This window comes from Setaria viridis, chromosome 9, assembly GCF_005286985.2.
Source record: "Setaria viridis chromosome 9, Setaria_viridis_v4.0, whole genome shotgun sequence".
Classification (NCBI taxonomy): domain Eukaryota; kingdom Viridiplantae; phylum Streptophyta; class Magnoliopsida; order Poales; family Poaceae; genus Setaria; species Setaria viridis.
In genome coordinates, this window is record NC_048271.2 from 15,292,487 (window position 1) to 15,314,202 (window position 21,716).

At 43.0% G+C, this 21,716-nt stretch overlaps 2 protein-coding genes across 2 annotated transcripts; one reads left to right on the forward strand and one right to left on the reverse strand.

Annotated features, from left to right (window-relative positions):
* Positions 1–9,123: 9,123 nt before the first annotated feature.
* Positions 9,124–21,408, reverse strand: LOC117840975 (uncharacterized). Its single transcript, XM_072290589.1, has 5 exons — positions 20,101–21,408; positions 17,344–18,086; positions 17,185–17,267; positions 16,016–16,258; positions 9,124–12,991 (listed from the first exon to the last, which is right to left on the reverse strand). The coding sequence occupies exon 1, from the start codon at positions 21,317–21,319 to the stop codon at positions 20,123–20,125; it is 1,197 nt and encodes a 398-aa protein (XP_072146690.1). The 5' UTR covers positions 21,320–21,408; the 3' UTR covers positions 9,124–12,991; positions 16,016–16,258; positions 17,185–17,267; positions 17,344–18,086; positions 20,101–20,122.
* Positions 17,884–19,362, forward strand: LOC140221104 (putative GEM-like protein 8; the record flags this gene model as incomplete). Its single annotated transcript, XM_072290428.1, has 2 exons — positions 17,884–18,098; positions 18,172–19,362. Coding segments are annotated over 2 exons (399 nt in total), but the record flags the coding sequence as incomplete, so codon positions are not given.
* Positions 21,409–21,716: the final 308 nt, after the last annotated feature.

Below are 21,716 nucleotides of genomic sequence, written 5' to 3' on the forward strand. Positions count from 1 at the left end.
GCAGAAGAGGTGTTGTTTCCACTCACCCCACCATAACTTGAATTGTTGGACAAAAAAGGGGCTACTAGCCAGTTGGTCAAGTCAATGGTGCTGGAGTCTAGTATCAAGCTGCACAGCCGATTGTATTCGAGCCCTCTTGAGAGCCACTCCCGGAACTTCACACGGTCGACAAAGTAAATTCTAATCGGCGCCTGTCCTAGGCCAAATTGCCGAGCTGCCACCGATGGATTGTAGAACTCGTAAGTTGGAGAGTCTTTTCCAGAAAAGAAGTTTGCTGGCAGGATCCCGGGCTTGATCAAAATATCCATGAGCTCGTTCTCAAAAGAGCTGCTGGTTGAGTCAAAGCAGTCAGGATTTTCAAAGATTCATCTCTCTGATATGGATACCATCTTGTGGATTCTTCATTAAAGCTGATGTAAAAACATCTGAAAAGTACTCGGCTGTTTTTGTCGGGGTAAATCTGCTGCCAGGAAAGGAAGACACAACCTCGCCAAAAGAGGTGCAATGCCGTTGTGACGATGGATCATCCTCCGATTCAATATTGGGGAAAGTTTTGGACTCGATTCGCTCTCTGGAGATTTTGCTCATGTACAAATTAAGCCAGAGGGTGATAAACCACCAGGGACCGCCAGGGTTCCGGATAGGCTCTCCAGATGATAACTTTACGGCAATTTAATGCATCATATAATAGGCCGATCCCAGCAGATGTTTCCCCAAGGGAATAGTGGAGCCTTTCGCTAATGCTTCAGCTAGAGCTTGTGTGTTGGAGGAAGGACCGATTGCTCTGCTGCAGAAAAAATGTTTCTCTAGCCACATCATCAGAAAGGCTGTGTACTCTCTATCGCCGATGGTTCCAATCTTCATGTTTTTTCTCAATGAAGCCTTTCCACCTGCCGATTCCTTTTGTTTCCAAACGATGAGTGGGTTTGATCAGGAAATCGAAGGGCGAGTCAAGGAGGAGACGTCGAGGCCGGTCAGCATTAGTACATCGGCCAAAGTGGGGGTCATGGGCCTATGGCTGAAAAGAAATGCATTAAGGGCGTCAGACCAGAAATAAGACACCGCGATAACCAAGGAATCATTCCTCTCCATTTGGGACAGAGATAAGTTTATGTAGTGGCCGATTTTTAGTTCATCCCAAAGAACTCTCTTAGAATTGGACATCCTCTGAAACCATTCCCTCCAGCCAGGGGTTTCATTCGGCCAAGATCTGAACGCGCCTACCCAATGGTTCAGATCCATGGTCGATTGCTTAAAGGGGATCATGTGGTTTCCAAGTTGATTAATTCAGTTTGATCTAGATTCCCCATGGGGCCAAGACCGATGAGGCCGGGTGCATCAGAAATAGGAATAGTGATCCTCTACCTAAGCCCCTGAAAGGATATGAAGGAAAAATTGAGAATAGATCTAAAAATGTGTAAAACAGTGAAAAGTGAAAAGTGAAAAAAAATTGGAGTATTTACCTCCGGGATGAAAGCCATGGTCGCCAATGGAATCGCCATTGGAGAAAATGGAGTGAAATGATCAGGAGTTAAAAGAAGAGTCACCGGAGGAGTGCAGCTAGAAGCTGAAAGGGTGCCGGGATGCGTTCGGGGATGATCCGCTGGAGAAGAAAAGCTTTTGGGTTCGGGAAGAAGAAGCAACGGAGGAGGCGAGTACTTAAAGGATGGTTCGAGAGAAGGGTAAATGTAGGATTTTACCGCGCCATCTGCGCGAATTTCGGGAAGAGCGGTTCCCTGCGAGCACTTCGTTCAAAAAAAATCGCAATCATCAGGAACGAAAAGGAGTCTTTGCCGCGCTTGCTGTTGCATTTTCTTTGGGGAAAGAGTAAAGGTCAGAAAAAAATTCGGAGCAAAACATATGTTTTACTCCGAAACTGGGGGCCATGTGTTGACGTCGGATTTTGACACGTGTTTTGAATCGGCGTCAAAGGAGAAGGGAGCGGCCGATACGGTGAACAGGAAGCTACAGTTGAGAATCGGCCAATTAAAGCTACAAGGTTTTGGCCGATTGGCGATAAGAATTAATGGAGGCTGGCCGATTGGGACTCAAAGTGGTTCGGTAGGTTTGGGCCTAAGGTGGGCCAGGGTGATGATTAGTTGAAGAAAGAGATTGGCCTGTGGAAAAATAGTAGCCAACTCCGATACGAGTTGTGTTTGTAAATATTTGTTATCTTTTAAAATTAGAGATAGATCCTAGTTGTTAGGAAATCGGTTGTAACAGGGTATAAATAGCTGCCTCGTAAGGCTTGTAAACAACAACATATCAATCAATACAACAAATCTACTTTGTCCTTGTACTTTACTTTCAAGTTGGCGACTTCGCTAAAATCTTTTCCTTTCACGAGTTCGTACGAGTTGGCAGGGCTGCATCGACACGATCTCCGATCAATTTGTAAGTTCCGCTTATCGAGTAATATCTAAGCTTTAACTTCAGGCGCATCGCTGTTGTTTCATTTAGATTTATTCACCAGTCGGGCATGTCTAGGAGTTGGTGAAAATAGTTATCACCTGTCGGGTCAGTCTTGCTGAGTATTAGTTGCTAAGCCTTGTTGTGGCTTAACTTTTCAGGTAATGTCGATAGTGTGGTTGCTGGCACCACTTGGCCTACCCAGCTCCCTCTGAGCTGGACAGTCGAGTGGGATCCCTCCTCGGACGGCGAAGGCAGGGATCATTGATGTCATGATCGGCTTCATCATGATATCGTGTATCGACGTTTAGCTTCCGCCTATTTTACTTCATCTTTGTTGAACCTTGCAAACTTGTTTGGATTTCGAAAACTCTGATGTAATAAATTGTTGAACTATGTTAACGTGATGGGAATATTGTAATCTCTATGCTACTCACCTTCGTGTGAGCAATGCTTCTCGATCCTGAGTAAGTGGTTTATTGGATGAAATCCGACGAACGACCAAGTTGACTTGCTTAAAGTGCATGATCATGTGTCAGGCGACTTAAGTGCATTTTAGTCAGATTAATTTGGGGTGGTTCCGCCACACTCCGGCCTCAGGAGTTCGACGTGCGCACATCAAGAGAGGGAAAGCGAGGGGTCAGCCTACTGGAGGCAAGGCGATCCGTGGAGGGCTGGCCGGCCGGTCACCACCAAGCGGCATCATGAAGAGAGGAGAGAGAGGGAGAGGTGGAGAGAAAGGAGAAGACAATGACATGTGAGCCGTTCACAAAGGGTAAAATAGACTATTCACAATAAGTCTTCATGTTTTTGGAGCTAGAGCACTGCAATCAGCCAAACACATACATAAACTCCATGCTTTTCTGGAGTTGGTGGAGTGAGACTGCAAAAAGATGGAGTTGGTGGAGTGGAGTTATTTTTTCGGAAGTGGAGTGTTGCCAAACACCCCTAACATTAAATTTTGTAACCAAGGAACTTTATCACGGATTCCATTCATATAAACGGTTGCAAACTCAACGATATGCAATCACCTTTGAAATTTCTTAACCAGATAATTTAATGGTTCTTCCGAGTGAGAAACTGCATGGACATTTCATCATCATTCAACTTCGCTCCTTGTGTTTAAATAAATTATGGCCACAAGTGCATTCATTGGGCTGATTGAAGCAATTTGTACAACAATATGGAGCGATCTCTTCAAATGTCAAATAGTAATCCTACCCTCAGCTCAGTGGAAAGAGATCAACTCCATAACCACGAGATTGCAGGTTCGAAACATTGTAACTTCGTTTTACTCTTGGCTAATATATGGTTGCAAATTATGCGAAATACTCCTTTGGACGTTGTAGCCTGGATCATGCATTTATTTACCGAAGTTAAGTTCGACTTCGTTGCAAAAAATTTCATTTCTCTGACACGCCTTTTGACTTCGCATGTGGGTGGTCGGTTTCAGTCAGCTTTCGGGCGACTTCGTTCTGAAATTTAAATGGCACAAAAGTTGTGAGAAACTTCAAAAAACAAAAACAAACAAACAAAAATAACTTCGTTTGTGCTAACCAGACAAGTTTTTCCTTTGCTGGGGAATATTTTAATATGATGGTTTTTTATTGGTAGTTGTAAAGAACGTGCAAAAATGTCTTCGGGTGCTAAGACTCCAGCACCACACCATCAGTCCGGGATAGCCTATAAAGACCTTGTTTTCCGATGCACGCGCATAAGATTTTATTTTATTTTACCAAATTTAACTTCGTTCACTTTTGAACATCGATCCAGTGAAGACAATCACACCGCTCCCCACTGAGCTACAGTTCATTGAATATTCAATTTGGACCTTGATATTATTCAATTTACTAAGGGTTAGATATATCACTCACAAAAAATGCACCGAAGTGGTTTCTAACCCTGTTGTCCTCAAATTTATAACTTCGTTAGTTACCTCTAGTATTTGCAACTTCGGTACCCGCTGATGGGTTAAACCAGTTTGAAGACTTTTGCAAAGACATTTGTCTGTTTAAATTGACTTCGATAAATAAATAAAAAACTGGAGGCGGGATAGACCAACCAGTTCAGATCACTTCGTTTTCGTTTTTGGGTTTATGCTCTTTTATTATGTCAGATGAAGTGGTTTGTGAACCCTAGCAAAAATATCCGTGACTTGTCGCTGCTGAGCAACGTTCAACTTCGCTATTTACCAGAAAAATTGCGTGTAAATAATAGTCTTTGGAAAAAATTGTGCCTAAATAACTTCGGTTGTAGCTTGCAAGGGGCTCGAATATCAGCATGCGGTCTGTGGTCATGTGCACACACAGCAGCTGGCACACCAAGACTTCGTTTTCTTTGCATTTTGCAAAGGCAATTCGTTTATCAAAATCGACTTTGATAAAAAAATAATAAAAAAAAGGGGGTTATCAAAGTAATTCCGGTACGAAGTTCATGACACAGGACCTGTTGTTGGTCACGTGGTGGACAAGTTAACCAACTTTAATTGCCTCACTTTTTGTTACAAACATATATTCTTACATTTAAATAGTATATCGGTAATGCTCAGGAGCGGACGTCCGACGCATCGAACGCTCTAATCCCGTCACCTTTGTGTTGTTAGTTAATTAAATTAGAACAGTATAAAATGACGTGGCCTAACTTGCACCACATATTTTTCTACTTTCATTCTTTATCTCTCCCAACTGCTCTCTCTCTCTCCAATTTCCAACCATTTAGCTCGATGAGACTCCGACGAGCGCAGTGGCCGCATGGGGGGAACGACATCGGGGAAGCGCTCGGACGGGGGAGGAATAAGCAGCACGCTTGGCACTCCGACGAGCGTGGCAGCGAGAAGCGGCGTCAGTGTGGTGAGCGTGACAGCGACACGGGCAGCACTCCGACGAGCGAGGCAGCGGATTGCCGTGATTTTGCCCGATTCCCGTGAGCTTATGGATTCTGTGGGGCAAGGCCGTGGCCAATCTACGCATGCTGCCGGAGCCTGGGAAGGGCGTCGGGTGCTGCTCGAGCGTCAGGACGCGGGCCGCCGCTCCCCCGCGGCCAAGGGGCGAGCCACGCCAGCTGTTAAAGGAGTTGCTCCGCCCACAATGAGCTTGGCTGCCTGGGAGATTCACGAGGAAGGCTGTCGGGCGTCGGGGCGCTGCCGGGCGTGGGCTGCAGCTCCCCCGCGGCTAGGGACGAGCCGCACCGGCTGCCGCCATCCTCCTCCAGCATCGTTTTCTAGCGTCGGATCCCATGGTACAGTGCTCCTCTTGCTAAGGTTTGCTTCATGTTGCAAATGTATGTTTCAAGTGTTTCAGAAGAATGTTGCAAGTGTTTCATGTGGATGTTGCATATGTTTCACACATGTTTTATCTGGATGTTGCATTTTCAATAAAAGATTTGAATGTTCCATGCAACACGAAACAGATGTTGCAGCGGATTTTTTTCCTCATCATCAACGGATAGCCCCCCGACTGCCATGTTGCAATAGGTATCTCACGATGTTGTAGTAGGGATTCTTGGATGTTGCAAGCGTTGTAGATGCGCACGGGTGTTGCGGATGAACGTATCGTCTGATGTTGCACGATTGATCTTGCAATAGTTGGCTTTTATTGTTTCATCTGTCAATTTTTCATGTTGCAATATTTCTTCCCGTGCGAGCTCAACCCCAACTTAACATATGATGATTTTTTAGAAATGTTGCATGAAACATGTGTTCAATGTTGCGGTGAGAATTTTTCCTCACGAATATTATGTTTACATTGAGCTATTTTTTTCGCATCTTTTTCATGTTGCAACCATAGATTTTTGATGTTGCAGCTATTTTATTTTGATGTTGCAACGGAATGTCGGATAATTAGTGGTATTTATTGTGGTAGTACTGTAGCCGTCAGATTTAAAACGGATAGTGATGCATACGTCCGTCGGGAGTTGCTCCCGTCGAACATCCGGGCGCTAGCAAGCCCCATAGTATATATGTTTGGTCACTTCGGTTTTCCTGAAACTAAGACAAATAAAACATAGCTGTCCTCTTTTTATAAAGCAAATTTCATCTTCGGCAGCGCAAAGGTACAGGCTGGAAAAACGGTATAGTGTCAGGGAGACATCTTCGATGCTTTCAATTGAACAATTGAGCTAAACTTGCTTCTGATTGCACAAATCAGAGTTTAATATTATTTGTTTTTAAGAAAGTTAAATACATGACAAAAAGGCTCCAAAAGAGGGTTCGAACCTTGGTCTCCACTAAAATAACTTCGTCACCATCAGTGTAGCTGACACAAAAGCTGGCCATGGTGGCCAAGAGATACTTCGTTTTTCATTTGCAAGATCGGAGGATTAAATTTTAGGAAACTTAACTTCGTTTCTCTGACATTATTTTATTAGAATGTTCTTTTCATGATAATTAACTCATATTTGACTTCGGTTAATCAATAATGTGCAAAAATATTTATTTATTTATTTTTGCTGTATGCTGGAGTTGGAATATCCGGTTGAGAGCACAAAACAGCTAGCTAGTCTGACACTTCGGGTCTTCATTTCTAGTGTTACATGTATAACCATTATTATACGTAAGCTACACCATTTATGTTCATATGTATTCTCACTTCGTTTAAATATTATTCATTGCGCATGCCTCTAAAGATTATCTCTTTGTTTCCATTTTCGCTTTAAAATGTGAGTTTATCTCTTTCATTACAGAAATGAATACAACATATTCTCGATCTTTGTATCATTTTGCTAACATGCAGGTTCAATACATATTTGTTCATCTCCCTCACCGAGGATTTGATCTTTGGATTATTGGATTTCTCACCAAAGCTATTAATAATGATATAATTGAGTTGGAAAATAGTTTTCCACCCAAACTTATGGGTTAGCGCATGTCTCTTTGGCTATCACAGTGGGCATAATTAGATTCATCTAATGGACTTCTCTTATTGACAATGGACAACTTATTGGCTTCATCTATACGAAGAGGATAATACTCATATGTCACAAGAAAAAAAAGAAAGAAAAGAAAAGAGAAAATACCGAAGTGATTGGCCTCTTCGAAAACTTTTCGAAGAGGAATCACTCTACTTTTCGAAGAGGAATCACTTTTGGCAAGCGCGAGAGACTCGGAATAAGTGAATTTGTGAACAGCCACATCGTTCACAAAACTCACTTAAAGCGCACAGAAATGTGTCGCTGACTTCCTGGAGACTCAAGGAGTGCAAAGTCTTTCGTGGAAAAATGAAAGCACCTTCATGAGTGAAGGGAATAAAAAGTCAACTCGTAAAAAGCGAAGTTGCACAAACAAATTGAACTCAGGTTGACGAGCCACTTCATGTATTCTCGTACACGTTACCCTGACCAAGGAAACTTTTGTCAAAACATGAACATAAAATAGGAGAAAAAGGTTAAAAAGATTTATAAAAGATATTATACTTAGAAAACGTGAAAGTAAATATAATACTTGCTTGCAGCTGTTTGTTAAACATTGAACCAGCAAGGGGCTTGCCATCAACTTCAACATAGTCTGCTTCGACCTCGACAACATTGTACCAGAAAGGGGCTATCCAGCAACTTCGCCTCCATACTCAACGACATCATCCGGTTCGAGGGGCTTGACACCGGCGTCATCATCGACTTCACCTCCGCCACTACTTTGACTCAGGAGTTCCGTTACCATCTTCAACACAAGCACCAGCCAAGAGGGGCTAGGGTAGGATCATGGAGAACTTGCCCGGCGCATGTGAGCGAAGATTTGAAGGCGTTGATGCCTTCCGCAGGATAAAGGTAGCAGCTCTCTGCTTCCTCTACGTCAACTACATCAACAGTGATCAAAAATGTAATTTCTTCATCGACTACACAGGAGATGGAACAACTACTTCGACTACATCAATTACATGGAAGAAGCGTGTTTCTACTTCATCTACTTTCGCTACTTCGACGGGGATTTCTACTTCGATTACATTTGTTGAAGCTGAAGCTAAAAGGCGAAGCCGAAGTTGCGAAATCGAAGATGTCTAGCGAAGCCGAGTCCAGCTGGGAAGTTGATGCGGTAGGGGGCATGTCCTCATGGCCGAAGTGAAAATTGCAGCTAGGCTTTTCCCCATAAATTCAGCTAGTTCGCTTTGTTGTGTCAGCCAAACCAAAGTAGCTAAGGGTTACTGTTGGGGAAAAGGGCTTCGCATAGCACCCCCACCTTTCGACCCATGTAAAGACCCATGTATGTCGGAAGCGTTGTTGTAAATTTTGTACCCATCGGGGGCTTAGGGCTAATTGCCACCCCCATCCTCCTCTATATAAATGGCCCAAGGGGTATTGAGGAGGGGACTCACTCTTTGAGCACTCCCACACTTCTCTCTCCAAGTTATGACTTCACTTCTCCATTTGCTCTCTTCTCTCCTGTTTGGCGGAGTCAAATCCCGAACAAAGAGCTCTTTCCGGTGGAAGGATATAATGAAACTATGTGATCAATACAGAGGAATCACTGCATGTATGGCTGGAGATGGATCTACAATACTGACGTGGAATGATGTCTGGAACGGTTCATACCTTAGGGATCAACTCCCCAGATTATTTTCCTTCGCAAAAGATGAAAATGTGTCACTAGCTCAATTTCTGGTGGACAGCTCACCACAGACACTTCCATATATCACTGTCACAACAGGCATTGGAGGAACTGCAAACTTTGCAAGGGAAAGTTGGGCAAGTGCAGCAGCAAACAATCAGAGGGACGGCTGGAAATACTGTTGGGGAGATGGCAACTACTCTTCAAGAAAGTATTATTCACTATTATTCAGATCTATTACACCACCACCTCCTTTTGATTGGATCTGGAAAGCAGAAGTAACCAAAAAAAACTAAACATCTTCATGTGGCTAATTTTCAAAGACAGACTTAATTCTAAAAAACTTGCTAAGAAGAAGGAATTACAAGATTGAAGGGGAAAACTACAATTGTGTGTTATGCAGCCTAGATCTAGAGGAGACCACATATCATCTGATCTTCGAATGTCCCTTCAGCACCAGATGTTGGAACTTTGTCGGCATTTCTTGGGATCACGCAATCAGATTCTCTGACACAATCCAAAAGGCTAGGATGGAATGTCAACACCAATTCTTCATGGAAGTCTTCGTTATTTCAGCATGGGAAATATGGAAACAACAAAATGCGCAGATCTTCAGAGGAACTCAGGCCTCTTTCGAGTCTTGGAAAAGTTGCTTTGCACGGACAGTAAAGCTTCACGTGCACTGATTAAAACCCCCTCTTAGTCACAGTGTTTCTGTTTGGCTAAACAGCCTTCTGTGAAGTTTCTCTTTCTAGTTTTTTCTTTAACCTGTCTTTTTTATCTATATAATAAATAACACAGTAGGGGTTTCCCCTAGTGTATTTCGCTCAAAAAACTTTTACTTCCAAAAGCACCTCCAGTAACGCAAGCACTGAAGATTTATAGAGAAAATTTGGCCAGTAGATTTTGATATATTATATTCCGTAAGAAAAACAGTTGAGTTTTAAAAAATAGATGTTACACATTTGGAAGAATAGAACCATCTGCTGGCAGATGGAAACTGGAACCTACAGGGGTGCCACAAAGGTTGCAGCCGTATGCAGTAAACAATAGCATCGTGGTCATGCTGGCATAGCATGGGAAAGATCGCGCACAAAAAAAAATTGATTGAAGTTTTAAAAGGCAAAGGGATCATGAATTGTGCAAAAGGGATGAGGATACTGATGGACAAACCTCAAAGATATTGAATCTTGATTATCACACCAGCAAACAGCAGGACAGCTTGCCTTTTTTTTACTGTCGTCTCATAGATAAATTCCTCATGTTGGATCGAACTTCCATGGTCTGACATTCTTTCTTTAGGACATATTATTTGGTAAAGTAGCAATAAAACCGTAAATGATCATAACTGTAAAAAAACAAATGAAAAGGTTTGACACTATATGCAAATTGATCTTGTGTTGGAACAAACAAATCACCTCCAGTTAACCTTTTGGGAGCACATGCTAGGTAGACAGGTCTCGAAAGTAACAGGTGATTATGGAATTAGTAAAACAATTAGTTTACATTAGGAACCTAGAACTTCTTCAATCATAATCCTTTTTTATCATTTGAATAAGTTTCTCTAGCCAACAGACATTTGAAGCAAACAATGGTATTGAAGATGGCAGGCTAGGTAGTGGAAAAATATTTACACCGAAATGGCAAAGAATTAACAGAATAATATGAACCTTACATGAATGACATGCTCTTACCAGCAAGTGAAGCTCGAAAGAAAAGAAAATTTTACCTTCACCACGATAACATTTAGGCATTGTAAGGTCTGAACATGAACTTTGTTGGAGAGCCATATACTAGATTATGAATTTGTTACCACCGCAGAAGGCTGGAGTTTGAGGTGGGCGAGTGGGCATGGCTGCGCCTGCATCAACGCTTGGCCGTGGCCATCACTAACAAGTCCAACACCAAGCTTGCTCCCCGCTTCTATGGGCCTTTTCAAATGGTCGAACGCATTGGTCCGGTGGCATACCGTCTTCGCCTACCTCCAAAGGCTAGGATCCATGATGTCTTCCATGTGGTCTTTCTGAAGAAGCACCAAGGTCCTGTGCCTGAGCACATCGTCGCCTTGCCACCCGTGGTTCATGGCCGCGCGGTGCCTACTCCGGAGAAAGTGGTGCATGCCAAGCCAACAGCCACCTCCTAGGATCTTCTGGTACAATGGGCTGGTCGTGGAGCTGCTGATGCTACTTGGGAGCTGCTTGACACACCTTCAAGGAGAGCTACCCAGATTTCAAGCTCAAGGATGAGCTTTTCTGTCAAGGGGGGGAACCTGAGTCTGATACCAGAGATGGTATGGCTAGTTGATTGGCTAGAACACAATGGCAGATTGATAGACAACCAACTCGCCCTCCCTAGGAGGCTCTGAGCTTTGAGGTTTATCTTCTGCTTAAACTGATCTATTGCGCCTATGGCTCTTATATAATGAGCCGGCTTACAAAATCCCAACTAACTAGGACTCGACCTCTAATCTGAATCTAAACTAATTAGCCTCTTCTGGAGGAGGCGGGCCCTTGTTCCTGCAGTGGAACTTCTTGCCAAAGAAGTTGTCCACAACAAACATACAGAAAACAGTACCATGTGTCAACATAAATAATGTGTTCCTGCAAGGAAGGTCAAGAGTTTTTTCAATCTCACAAGAGAGACCACACCATTTTCTAATTCAAACATTGGCATGAATACAAGAGGGAAGAGCATCACCAATGCAGCCCAAAGATCTAATTGGAACACTGCAAAAAAAAAATCAGATGTTTACCGAGCATTATAAAGATAAAATGTCTGCATGCACTAATATTTTATATGAGACATAGTTTTATTTTCATGGAATCAGATGTGCATTGATAACAATATAACCACAAATTAGGATACCACACCTTAGACAGAAGCCACATAGCAACAAAAAATGTGTCAGTGAGTTCTACACACCACCATTTTGTGCTGTAGGTCTAAATGAACAAACAATTTCAAACAGAATCTCACCTGCCAAAATAGGCTGCACATGCCTCAGTTCCAAGAAGATTATCACTAGCAAAGCATTTTGAAATTTAAATCTAGATAGGTATTCAGTTGGATCCATTTTACGAACTGCAATGAAATGCATACGGAACCTAAAATAGAAGAATCATTAGGTATTAAAATTTAAAATATCTGTTTTGGGAGAAATCCTAGAGAAAAATCTGTTGGAGCGCATAAAGTTCCAGTTGAAGTGATTCTTAACTGATTGCATATTGGAAGTAATAAGCCATTTTGCCAAATCCAAAATGCAGCTACGATTTGGGAGTGCATACAAGCAAGATGGCATTTACAAGGGCAGCAGAACAGCAAGCATTGTTGCACTGATCAATGATCATATCAAGATCTCTATTGTTAGCCCTGCAAAACTCTCATAATCCTAAACTTACATTGTACATGGAAGTATCCTACAGAACTTTGTATATGCAGGCTCCATAATATTGAAATACTCATATTATTTGTATATATAAAAAGGACATAACTGGATGTTACAAGGAAGCTCAAGATTATTATAGACTATGAACCTATGTGTATGTTCTGCATAGGCAGTAGCTATGTCGTAGAGAATCTGCACTTCTCAAGAAAGTAACCAAACATTCTTCAAAGAAAAAGGCAATTTTATTATGAGGCAGCCCTATCTCGAAACCTTTAAGTATCTCCATGGAAAGCTTCAAGACACTTTTCACTGCAATTACGAAGAACTATATCTCCATCAGTTGTATCTAGGCATGCAAATTGAAGAACTATTCATCCTGACTTTTGAGTTCCAAAATTTAAATGCGAGAGAATATTTGACACCATAAGTGGCTAGAAGATTTCCATTAAAAATGGAACTTGAAGATGCACCACGTATGATAACTAAAATGCATAGTGATAAGAGAATCTGACATGCCAAACTAAGGGACATTTTGTAGTTCATACCTTTTGCCAAGTAAAGGTCAGATGAAGTACATGAAAACCTACAATAAATGCATTCTTTTTATATGCGGCGAAGGTCAGAAGCTCTCGCACAGTTGGGCACCATTTTCCCCTAACCTACACATAAAAGAGCAGAGAAGCATCATTAGATTGGCAGATGAAGAATGAACAGCAGGCAAATGTCAATCCAAGGACAGGAAGTACAAATCGAGGTCCGAATCCAGCACAAATAGCAAATAGAGTATGTATTTATGCAATCACTAATAATAACAAACAGAAACCCAAAACCAGCAGCAAGGGAAGATGCATCAAAGGCGGCCCGTAACGAGCGTGGTGTCGAGGCCAGCCACGGCACCTGCAGCACCGCCGCAGCGGCCTCGCTCTAACACCGCACAGCAACCAGTAGCAGCACACGAGGGGAGCCCGTGGCAATGTCCAGGAGCGGCGTAACGGTCTCGTCGTCACCAGGAGGGGCGGCGCATGGGACAATCCTGCGGTGCCAGCAGCCAGTGTATGTGAGGACGGATGCTGCCTGGACTGCTTGCCATGGGAAGGGAGGAGGTTGGAGGAAGGGTGGAATGTTGGGCTATGAGGTAGGCTACGCTACCGCAAAACAAAATTTTTCTACCGCGTAAAACCAGAAAAACTGTTGTATATGAATCAAGGGATTACCACTCGATGCACTGGTGCGAAAGATGGAGAATCGCGTCGCGGCAGCGAAGTCGATCAGCATAGTCGAACACGTAGTCGATTACGTCGATGTCGAGCAGCTCCTCAGCAGCTCGTCCACGTGCAACAAGATCGTCCTCGTGCCGCGGCTCGTCGTGGCTCGTCAGCGGCTCGTCCAAGTGCTGCAGGTGCAACACCTCCAAGGTATCCACACGTGCAGGGAGGAAGCGTCGCAAGCTGGATTGCTAGGTCCGCGAGTTGCAACTGGGCGAGGGCGTGGGAGGCACGGCAGGTGTGTTTCGACCAAAAGGGATGAAACCCTAGGGCGCCCCCCCCCCCCCCCTCTATTTATAGAGGTTCCTGACGGGCCTCTGGGTCCGAGGCCCATTAGTACTTCTAAACCTGATCCAACTCGGATCATATCCGAATTGGGCTTCCAGCCCCTTAAGTGTGTGACCCTATGGGTTCGAATACGTATAGACATGGCCCGAGTACTCCTACTTGGCCCAATAGTCGGTAGCGGCCTATAGCAAGACGTGTCAACTCCTATACGCACACGAAGATCATATCAGACGAACTGTCACAACATTATGTACATGCTATTCCCTTTGCCTCACGATATTTGGTCTAGCTTCAAGCCGACCGCTCTTTCTCGATCCTGTGATTCGGAATCCCTTTGTAGGTTAACTCTTAACCGTACGTAGCATGGCCATGCATTTCCGGATTCGATCACTCGAGGGGTCCAGAGATATCACTCTCAATCAGAGAGGGGCAAATCCCATCTTGATTGACCATGCCTCACAGCATGCTTCCTGACAAACTCGAAAGGTACCTTTTTAACTACCCTGTTACGGTGTAGCGTTTGATAGCCCCTAAGTAAGTCGATCCACATCTTGAGTACATGCGACAATCTCAGATCTAAGGACAAAGCGTACATGTTGTGTAAAGAGAGAACTACTTCTCGCGTTGGGTCAGTCGTTGCACATGTCTCTACATATGCCTACATTATTAGTTTGACATCTCCATGTCCATGACTTGTGAAACATAATCATCAACTAATACATGTACTAGTCTAATATTCATGTGTGTCCACATATGAGCTCCGACTAGGGACAACTTTTAGAATAACCATACAAGTAAAGAGTTCCACGTACAATTCACATAATTGCAGATCAATTCAAGTAGCCTTTAATGGATATTCAATTAACACAATATACAAATCATGGATACAATAAGATATCATCATCTCTATGATTGTCTCTAGGGCATACCTCCAACATGGAACGGCGCTCAGGGCAGCGGTGAGGATGGAGCGGATGCACTAGGGTAGAGGGAAGGACGAGGCCATGGGGAGGGGATGAGGAGAAGGAGATGGGCAGATATTTTACCGTGGCGCACAGCCAAAAAAAAATCTCGCGAAGCTTCTACCCAATCGGAGAGCAGCCAGGAGCGGTTAATCGTGGGTGTTGGCAAATTGAAGCCGTAAAATTGGAATCGGACGGTGGGGAAAAAAATTACTGACATGGCCACTGCGATTACTCGCCGAGGTCGCCTCATTTGATATATTCTAAAGTTAAAGACATATTTGGACATGCACTTGGAAGTCCAAGCTGATGAATATGAACCTTCTGCAAGTCTTGATCCTGCAAATAGGACAAAGACTGCTGCTGTACGAAAAATTTTGTACAATCCTGATGAGAAGCATGCTGACGTGGTTACTGTTGATGGCTTCGTTTTTTGTTTACAGGTTTCATCAGCTATAGAAAGTCATTCAAATATCTTCAGCATGAAATTTCAGAGTTGAGATGATACATGTAGTTCTGTAGTCAGGAATATACTGCATGCCATGTCGATATGGTACATGTACATTGATTGAACAGATAAAATTTATCAATCACAAAAGGAAAGCAAACTTTTTAGTGATGTTTTTGAAGGATACGTTATTCTCAAATACATTTATCAAGGCTAATAGTACAGGAGGACCTTACTAAGTACTTCCTCCATTTCAAATTATTGGTCTTTTGTCCTAAGGCAAACTCATCAAACTTTGACTGACCAAGTGACCAATCATTTGGAACGGACTAAGTATATATTTATATAAATAAATAAGCAAGGTTGTTCATGCACCAAGGTTTACAAGACGAAACTACATAATTTAATGTGTTGATCGTTCAAGGGAAGAAAAAATGTAACCCTTCCTCATGCAGGAATAGATTTCAGGCAAACACAGTGGACAATATTATTCCTATACCGTCATCACATGTCAACAAATGGTTACTGGGATCTGACACATCGATGAATAGAATGTAGAGTTGGGTAGCTTTACTGGGTCTTAGTCATATTCATGCAGAATGGATTTGCCAAATGTCAGATCAAGAGACAAAGTGCGGATAAAATATCTCTAACATAAAATAATTATAAATATCAACAATTTTAAAACTGAACAAAAGGATGTCACCAGACAGTTCATACCGGTGGCTTTATCGAGAAACATCACTTTTTGAGAGGGTTCTGTATAGGTTCCACGAATTTCAGGTCAACACCAGGCATGGGAATCGCAGCAGAGACCTGGAACAAAGCAAGATTAATAGATTATGATATCCTTAAGTCCGTATTTGCAGAAAGAGACTAGTTTACACATCAGACTAGTCCCATTGCACATCATTCACGAGTCCGAGCTCATCATCTGGGCCACCATGTTCTCGAACTATGAATCTGGCACAAAAAATGTTTGTATAATAAGTTCTAAATGATTAGAAAGACAATGCTGTGGCCCACAGGTGCAAGTGAAAAGGCACACAAATGGGGAGCCACAGCTAAAAGGAACATCTTAAGCCGAAAGGCTCAGCAGAATAGCATTGTTTTGCTTTGTGCTCATCGACGGTGTAGCATTGAGGTATAGTAAATTACTGAAAACAGCTTCAAGATTTAAATAAAAGAAACTCATAAGCCAACGAGGCAAGGATGGCGTCATTAGTGCCAGATAGTCAACTTATATCATGGGTGAGCAAGCTATACGAACTCAAATTGACTAATTACCACATTAGCATAACTGAAGCATTAAAGCATTTCTGCTTTTCCTTCCTCCCGGTATCAGTAAATACGGTTTGATTCTGAACATAAGTACACAAATATGTGATGATGAGTACACAGAAGAAAACGTCTTTTAATTTCTGTTACTCTTCTGTTCCATACTTAGCATCAGATTCATGATACACACATCTTCACCACACAGGTGGCGTCGATCTTGTCATGAAAACTTAAAATGTGCACACTTTTCTAGATAGTTTGAGATTCCAAACATTCTTCAACAAAATGTGGCTCAAGTATGCGTGAAAGGGAGACATGTACCAGAACCAAGTGTACACTGGTGTTTTGGTTTCAGTTTTGAACCAACCACTTTTATGTTTTACTTTCCTCTCCACTCTCCATGAACTTATTTCCTGAATGGGAAGAATGAGTTATGCACTATGCGTCATAGACTAGTTAGAGTTCATTATATTATATAAGTAGCAAAACCTATATGTGCTCCCCTCAGAACCTTATAGAACCAACTATAAGCTTGTCATCAACCGTCTCATCAACACCTTGTGGTACAGGTAAGCGATAGAAAGAGGATTAGGAAAGGAAAGCATTGGTACCTCCCTATTGGCTGGGTTGAAAACTGCAACTGTTCTGCTCATGCCCAGTTCTTTAGTCAAGAAAGCAGGCCTTGCTTTTGTCCCTGATGAGGCGATGGTGAGTATGCAGCATAAAGTGCTGATTCAGTTACACCACATTGTACCCTGGAATAAAGTTACCTTTTTGGTAGCTTCACCATATAAATGCACATCTATGGCTCAGACTCTGGGCACTAGCAGGCATCAACTTCTCACAGGCAACGAAGAAATCCAAGCATCCAAGCAGAATTGTAGATAGAGCTTCTCGAAGCAATGGAGAGTTTCACCCAGGAGCATGTCATTTTAATTCCATTGGTTTCGTTTGCATATGCCGATGAGGAAACACAACAAAAACCTTCCTGTTCTGCCTTGATTCACAAAAGGAGTAAGAATCGCACAGCCTGCTTCCCCAGTTCTCCTTGTGCAATAACTTTATTTTGTGTGCCCATACTGATTTGATACCCTTTGCATGATACAGATAAGAGTTCCTTCATTCATCGGATGAGTAAACTGAGCTAGAAACAGATAACTACATGCAAGGGTTCAGATCACTGATGCAAATCCTTTTTCTTTGTAGTAACTCTGGGAGCAAAAACTTCAGCAACTATTGAAGGTAAACTAAGCTTCAGTGCAAAGGTGCTCAAAGCTGGCAGTATTCATAGTCTTCAGAGAATACTTTGAAGTCGAGAAAGAGGAGAAACTAGTGAAAGCTTTCCATGCTATCTTTCAACCACAGCTGGTCCAATAGCTGGAATGCTTTTCATCTCAACTGAGAAAATTGCTTTCCACAGTGACAGGCCTTTGAATTTAGCATCACACAAAGTAGGCAGTACAAGGGTGCCTTACAAGGTAATTGAAGCAGAATCTCCTCCCCAATATAGTACCTGTAGGCTATAGTTTATCAGATAGGAAATGCGGCACAAAGATATTTGGGCATACTCGAAGTTAAAGCTAATAAAATTTGTAACCTCTGCAAGTGTTGATTTCCGCAAAGAGGGTAAAGGGTGCTTCAGTGCGGGGAAAGTTATACAATCCTGATGAGAAGTATATTGATCTAGTTACTGTTGATGGCTTTGATTTTTGGTTAATGGGTTTGATTAGCTACGAGAAGTCATTCAGATATCTTCGTCATGCAATTTCGGAGTTGAGATGATGCACGTAGTTCTATAGTCTGAAACTGCATACCATCTTGAAATGGTATATGTACATTGAACATGTAGAATTGATCAATCACATTGATTGGAAAGAAAAGTTTCCCAATGATGTCTTTGAAGGATTCCGTATTGTCAAATACACTAATCAATCATATTGAATGAACTGATTGATTGCATTGAATGAACTGGTCGATCAGAACAAAAACAAAACTGAAGGGTCAAAAACTGCTAATGAGTGTAAGAAAATGGGAAGTGTCATGCAGCTAAATGTTGTTTCAAAATAGATGCACATAAAATGTATATTACACTGTCTGAGGACCTCTTGGTCTATGTGTGTGCGTGCGTTATATGAGTCATCTTGGATTCCCTTCTTCTTCTTAGCATAACATTCGAGGAAAATAAACAGATAACCTAACATTGTATTGTCTGTGTAAAAAAGCAATCAAGTGCCACACTAAGTGTAAGTGGTTTCCTGAACTTGGTGCACATCGTCATAAATTCAGTTCTACATAGATGCTAGTTGACACTTGATATGTAATGTAACATGCAAACAAGAGGTAATCAGGTAACCATGTGTTGACAAAATCCTAGGTTTTGAGTAAAAAAATCTTTACATAGCAGACAAGATGATGACTGCAACAAAGTGCTGACTTACATGATGATGACTCTGCAGGAGAAAGTGCTGAGTTAGTTATACTACTTTATTCTATCAAACAAAGCCACTTCTGAATTATGCTGTCTCACCTTGTTTTAATGGGCAGGAGTAGGGATCATTTCTTCCAAGGAAACGAATGTTGCACAGAAATATTGCCAGGTATCAGCCAGGAAAGTGGTACGTGCAGTAAGAAGCTGAGGGATCAAATTCTTTTTTTCTTTGCCAAAAGCCCATGTGATTGCTACTATTTAAGCTAATTTTTTTCTCGAACAAGCAGGAGAACTGCATATCATTGTATTAAGAAGGCGGCTATTTAAGCTAAATTATGTGTAATTTTCACTACCTGAACCATTAAAAACATGGCTTGGTGAGAATTGATCCCAGAAATGTAAACTTAGCGAGGATAATGATGATAAAAAGCCACAGGCAAAAATCATAGCAGGAAACAACTTTTCTGTATGAAATTGTATAAAACGTAGAAAGATAGCAACCAAATTTTCTTTTTCCATTCAACAAATGAAAAGAAGTTGCAACCAGTTTGAAGCCCCATATCACGTAACCAAAAAACACCTGTGCAATTAACCTGCGCTTACCAGATTTCCATGTTCTGCGAAAAGTTCATTCAATAATTTTAAGAGGAAAGATACAGAAGGAAATATACCCGTTCATGAGTGACACAATGACAGTGCCCCAATATTATGATCTTTACACAATAGTTACAGGAATCCAAGTTCTCAAAATTGCAAATATGATTATCGCACTGCAGTGGGCTTAATGATTTCTTTTATAGGAAAGCATAATGTACAAATTAATCTAAGCTGTTTTATTCCTTTTAATATTTTCTTGTTAGGTTCTTCTACCTAACAAAATGGAGAGCACTCTTCATGTGTAAACAATTATTAGGCAAAGAGAAGAATTGTGCCTCTTCCTTCAGTTCACTATTATAATGAATACTCACAAGGAAGGTCATTTAAACTTCATTTGATATTAGAAGCACTAGAACCACTGTTACTCTGTTCCATTGCTACAAAATCATGCACTAGGCACATCTGAATCACACATATCACTGAATAAACATAGGAAACTTACGGACTGGCCTAAACATGCCATCTCAAGGGAGAAGCCAAATTGGAGACGAAGTCTTTGACGGTCCTTGCACCGGATAGCATCGTCGCACCTTGGGAGTTCCTGACTCCGACCACAGCCCATTGTCACTGCATGGGTATTTCTTGTCATCAGCACCACGAAGTAGCATCGCAGTATCGTTGAACGCACTGTCATCTGCGAAATAAACTCCTTCAATTCCACTCCAAGGATACTTAGCTACATCGTAGGACCGTGAGCATCCACGCCCAACGAACAGCATCCGACCACCCAAACACTTCAACTCCCTCCAGGTGTACTCAACCCTGCTCGTACCATCCTTGCTCACTGGCTTCTCCATCATCTCGTACACTTTAAACCCATTTGTTGGCAGCTGCCTAGAATACTGAGTAGCATACCGAGCAACCATCAAAAGTGAGCCTCTGGACTGCACTAGGTATCGAGCTGGCACCAGCTGGCTCTGCTGCTCCCTGCCCTGGAATAAGCATAGTGAGCTGGATATGCTCTGCAGGCCTCCGGTTTGGTTGACGACCGGTGTGCAGACGCGGATGTGAGCACCTTGGGTGAGGAAACGGAATGATCCGTCGTGGAACAGGACATCCTCCACTTCAAAAGAGGCATCGCACATGTCATCAGCATCCAACGCCATTGCAACTGGATCTCCCATGCGCCAGAAGGCCACCTGCCGCTGGCCGGCGATGAACTGCCACTGCATGACTATGCCAGCACCGATGCAGTTCTGGTTATCGGGCGAGCACGAGAGGGTGGCCGCGAGGATGACCATGTCACGCTGGCCATGGTTTAGGCCAGTGGCCAGCGCGTCGGGCAGGTAGAGGAAGCGGGCATCCCGATTGGGGCAATGGTCGCGGATGTTGACGACAGCATGGCGGCGGATCTGGTCGCGGGCGAGGAAGACCCAGGCGCCGTTGTAGGACCCGAAGCAGCGAGCGCCATGCGTGGCCGTGAGCTTGTGGCGGATGACGCAGGCATCGTTGCCGGTGCCGCAGAACAGGCAGCAGGCGCGCGTCGAGTCGGCGGACGGTAGGAGGAGCCACGGCAGCTGCCGCGGCAGCGGGGGATCTGGCAGCGGCTCCGAGAGCGCCGCCCGCCACCTCCTGCAGACATCGGCCGCGTCGTCGCGGTCCGCCACGCAGGGAAGGTGTCGGGAGATCTCGCGGAGGGCGTCATCCTGGAATTCTTCCATCGATAGGGGAGGGGAGCTGGGGTCCTGGGGAGGGAGCGAGGTGCGAAAGCGTTCGTCACGGACGGCGGAAGGAGGAGGTCAGGAGAGAGGAGGAGACGGAGATGGGGGATCGTCGTATCTAATTGGGCCGGTCACGAATTTGGGCCGGCTGGATAGTTTGGGCATAAGCGTACCCCGATTCTATTCTCTATACTGCCATAATAAGTTAGTTGTTGACAAATTAATATACTTGCCACTTGTCAGAACAAGAGTGACAACTGACAACGTACAGATACAATATCTCTATCATAATCTCATTATTCACCAATCAAGAATATTAAATCAAACATGGGATCTCGCAGGACAGCTAACAGCCTAACACCAATGCTTTTTTTTTCTGAGCAAGATCACCTTTGCT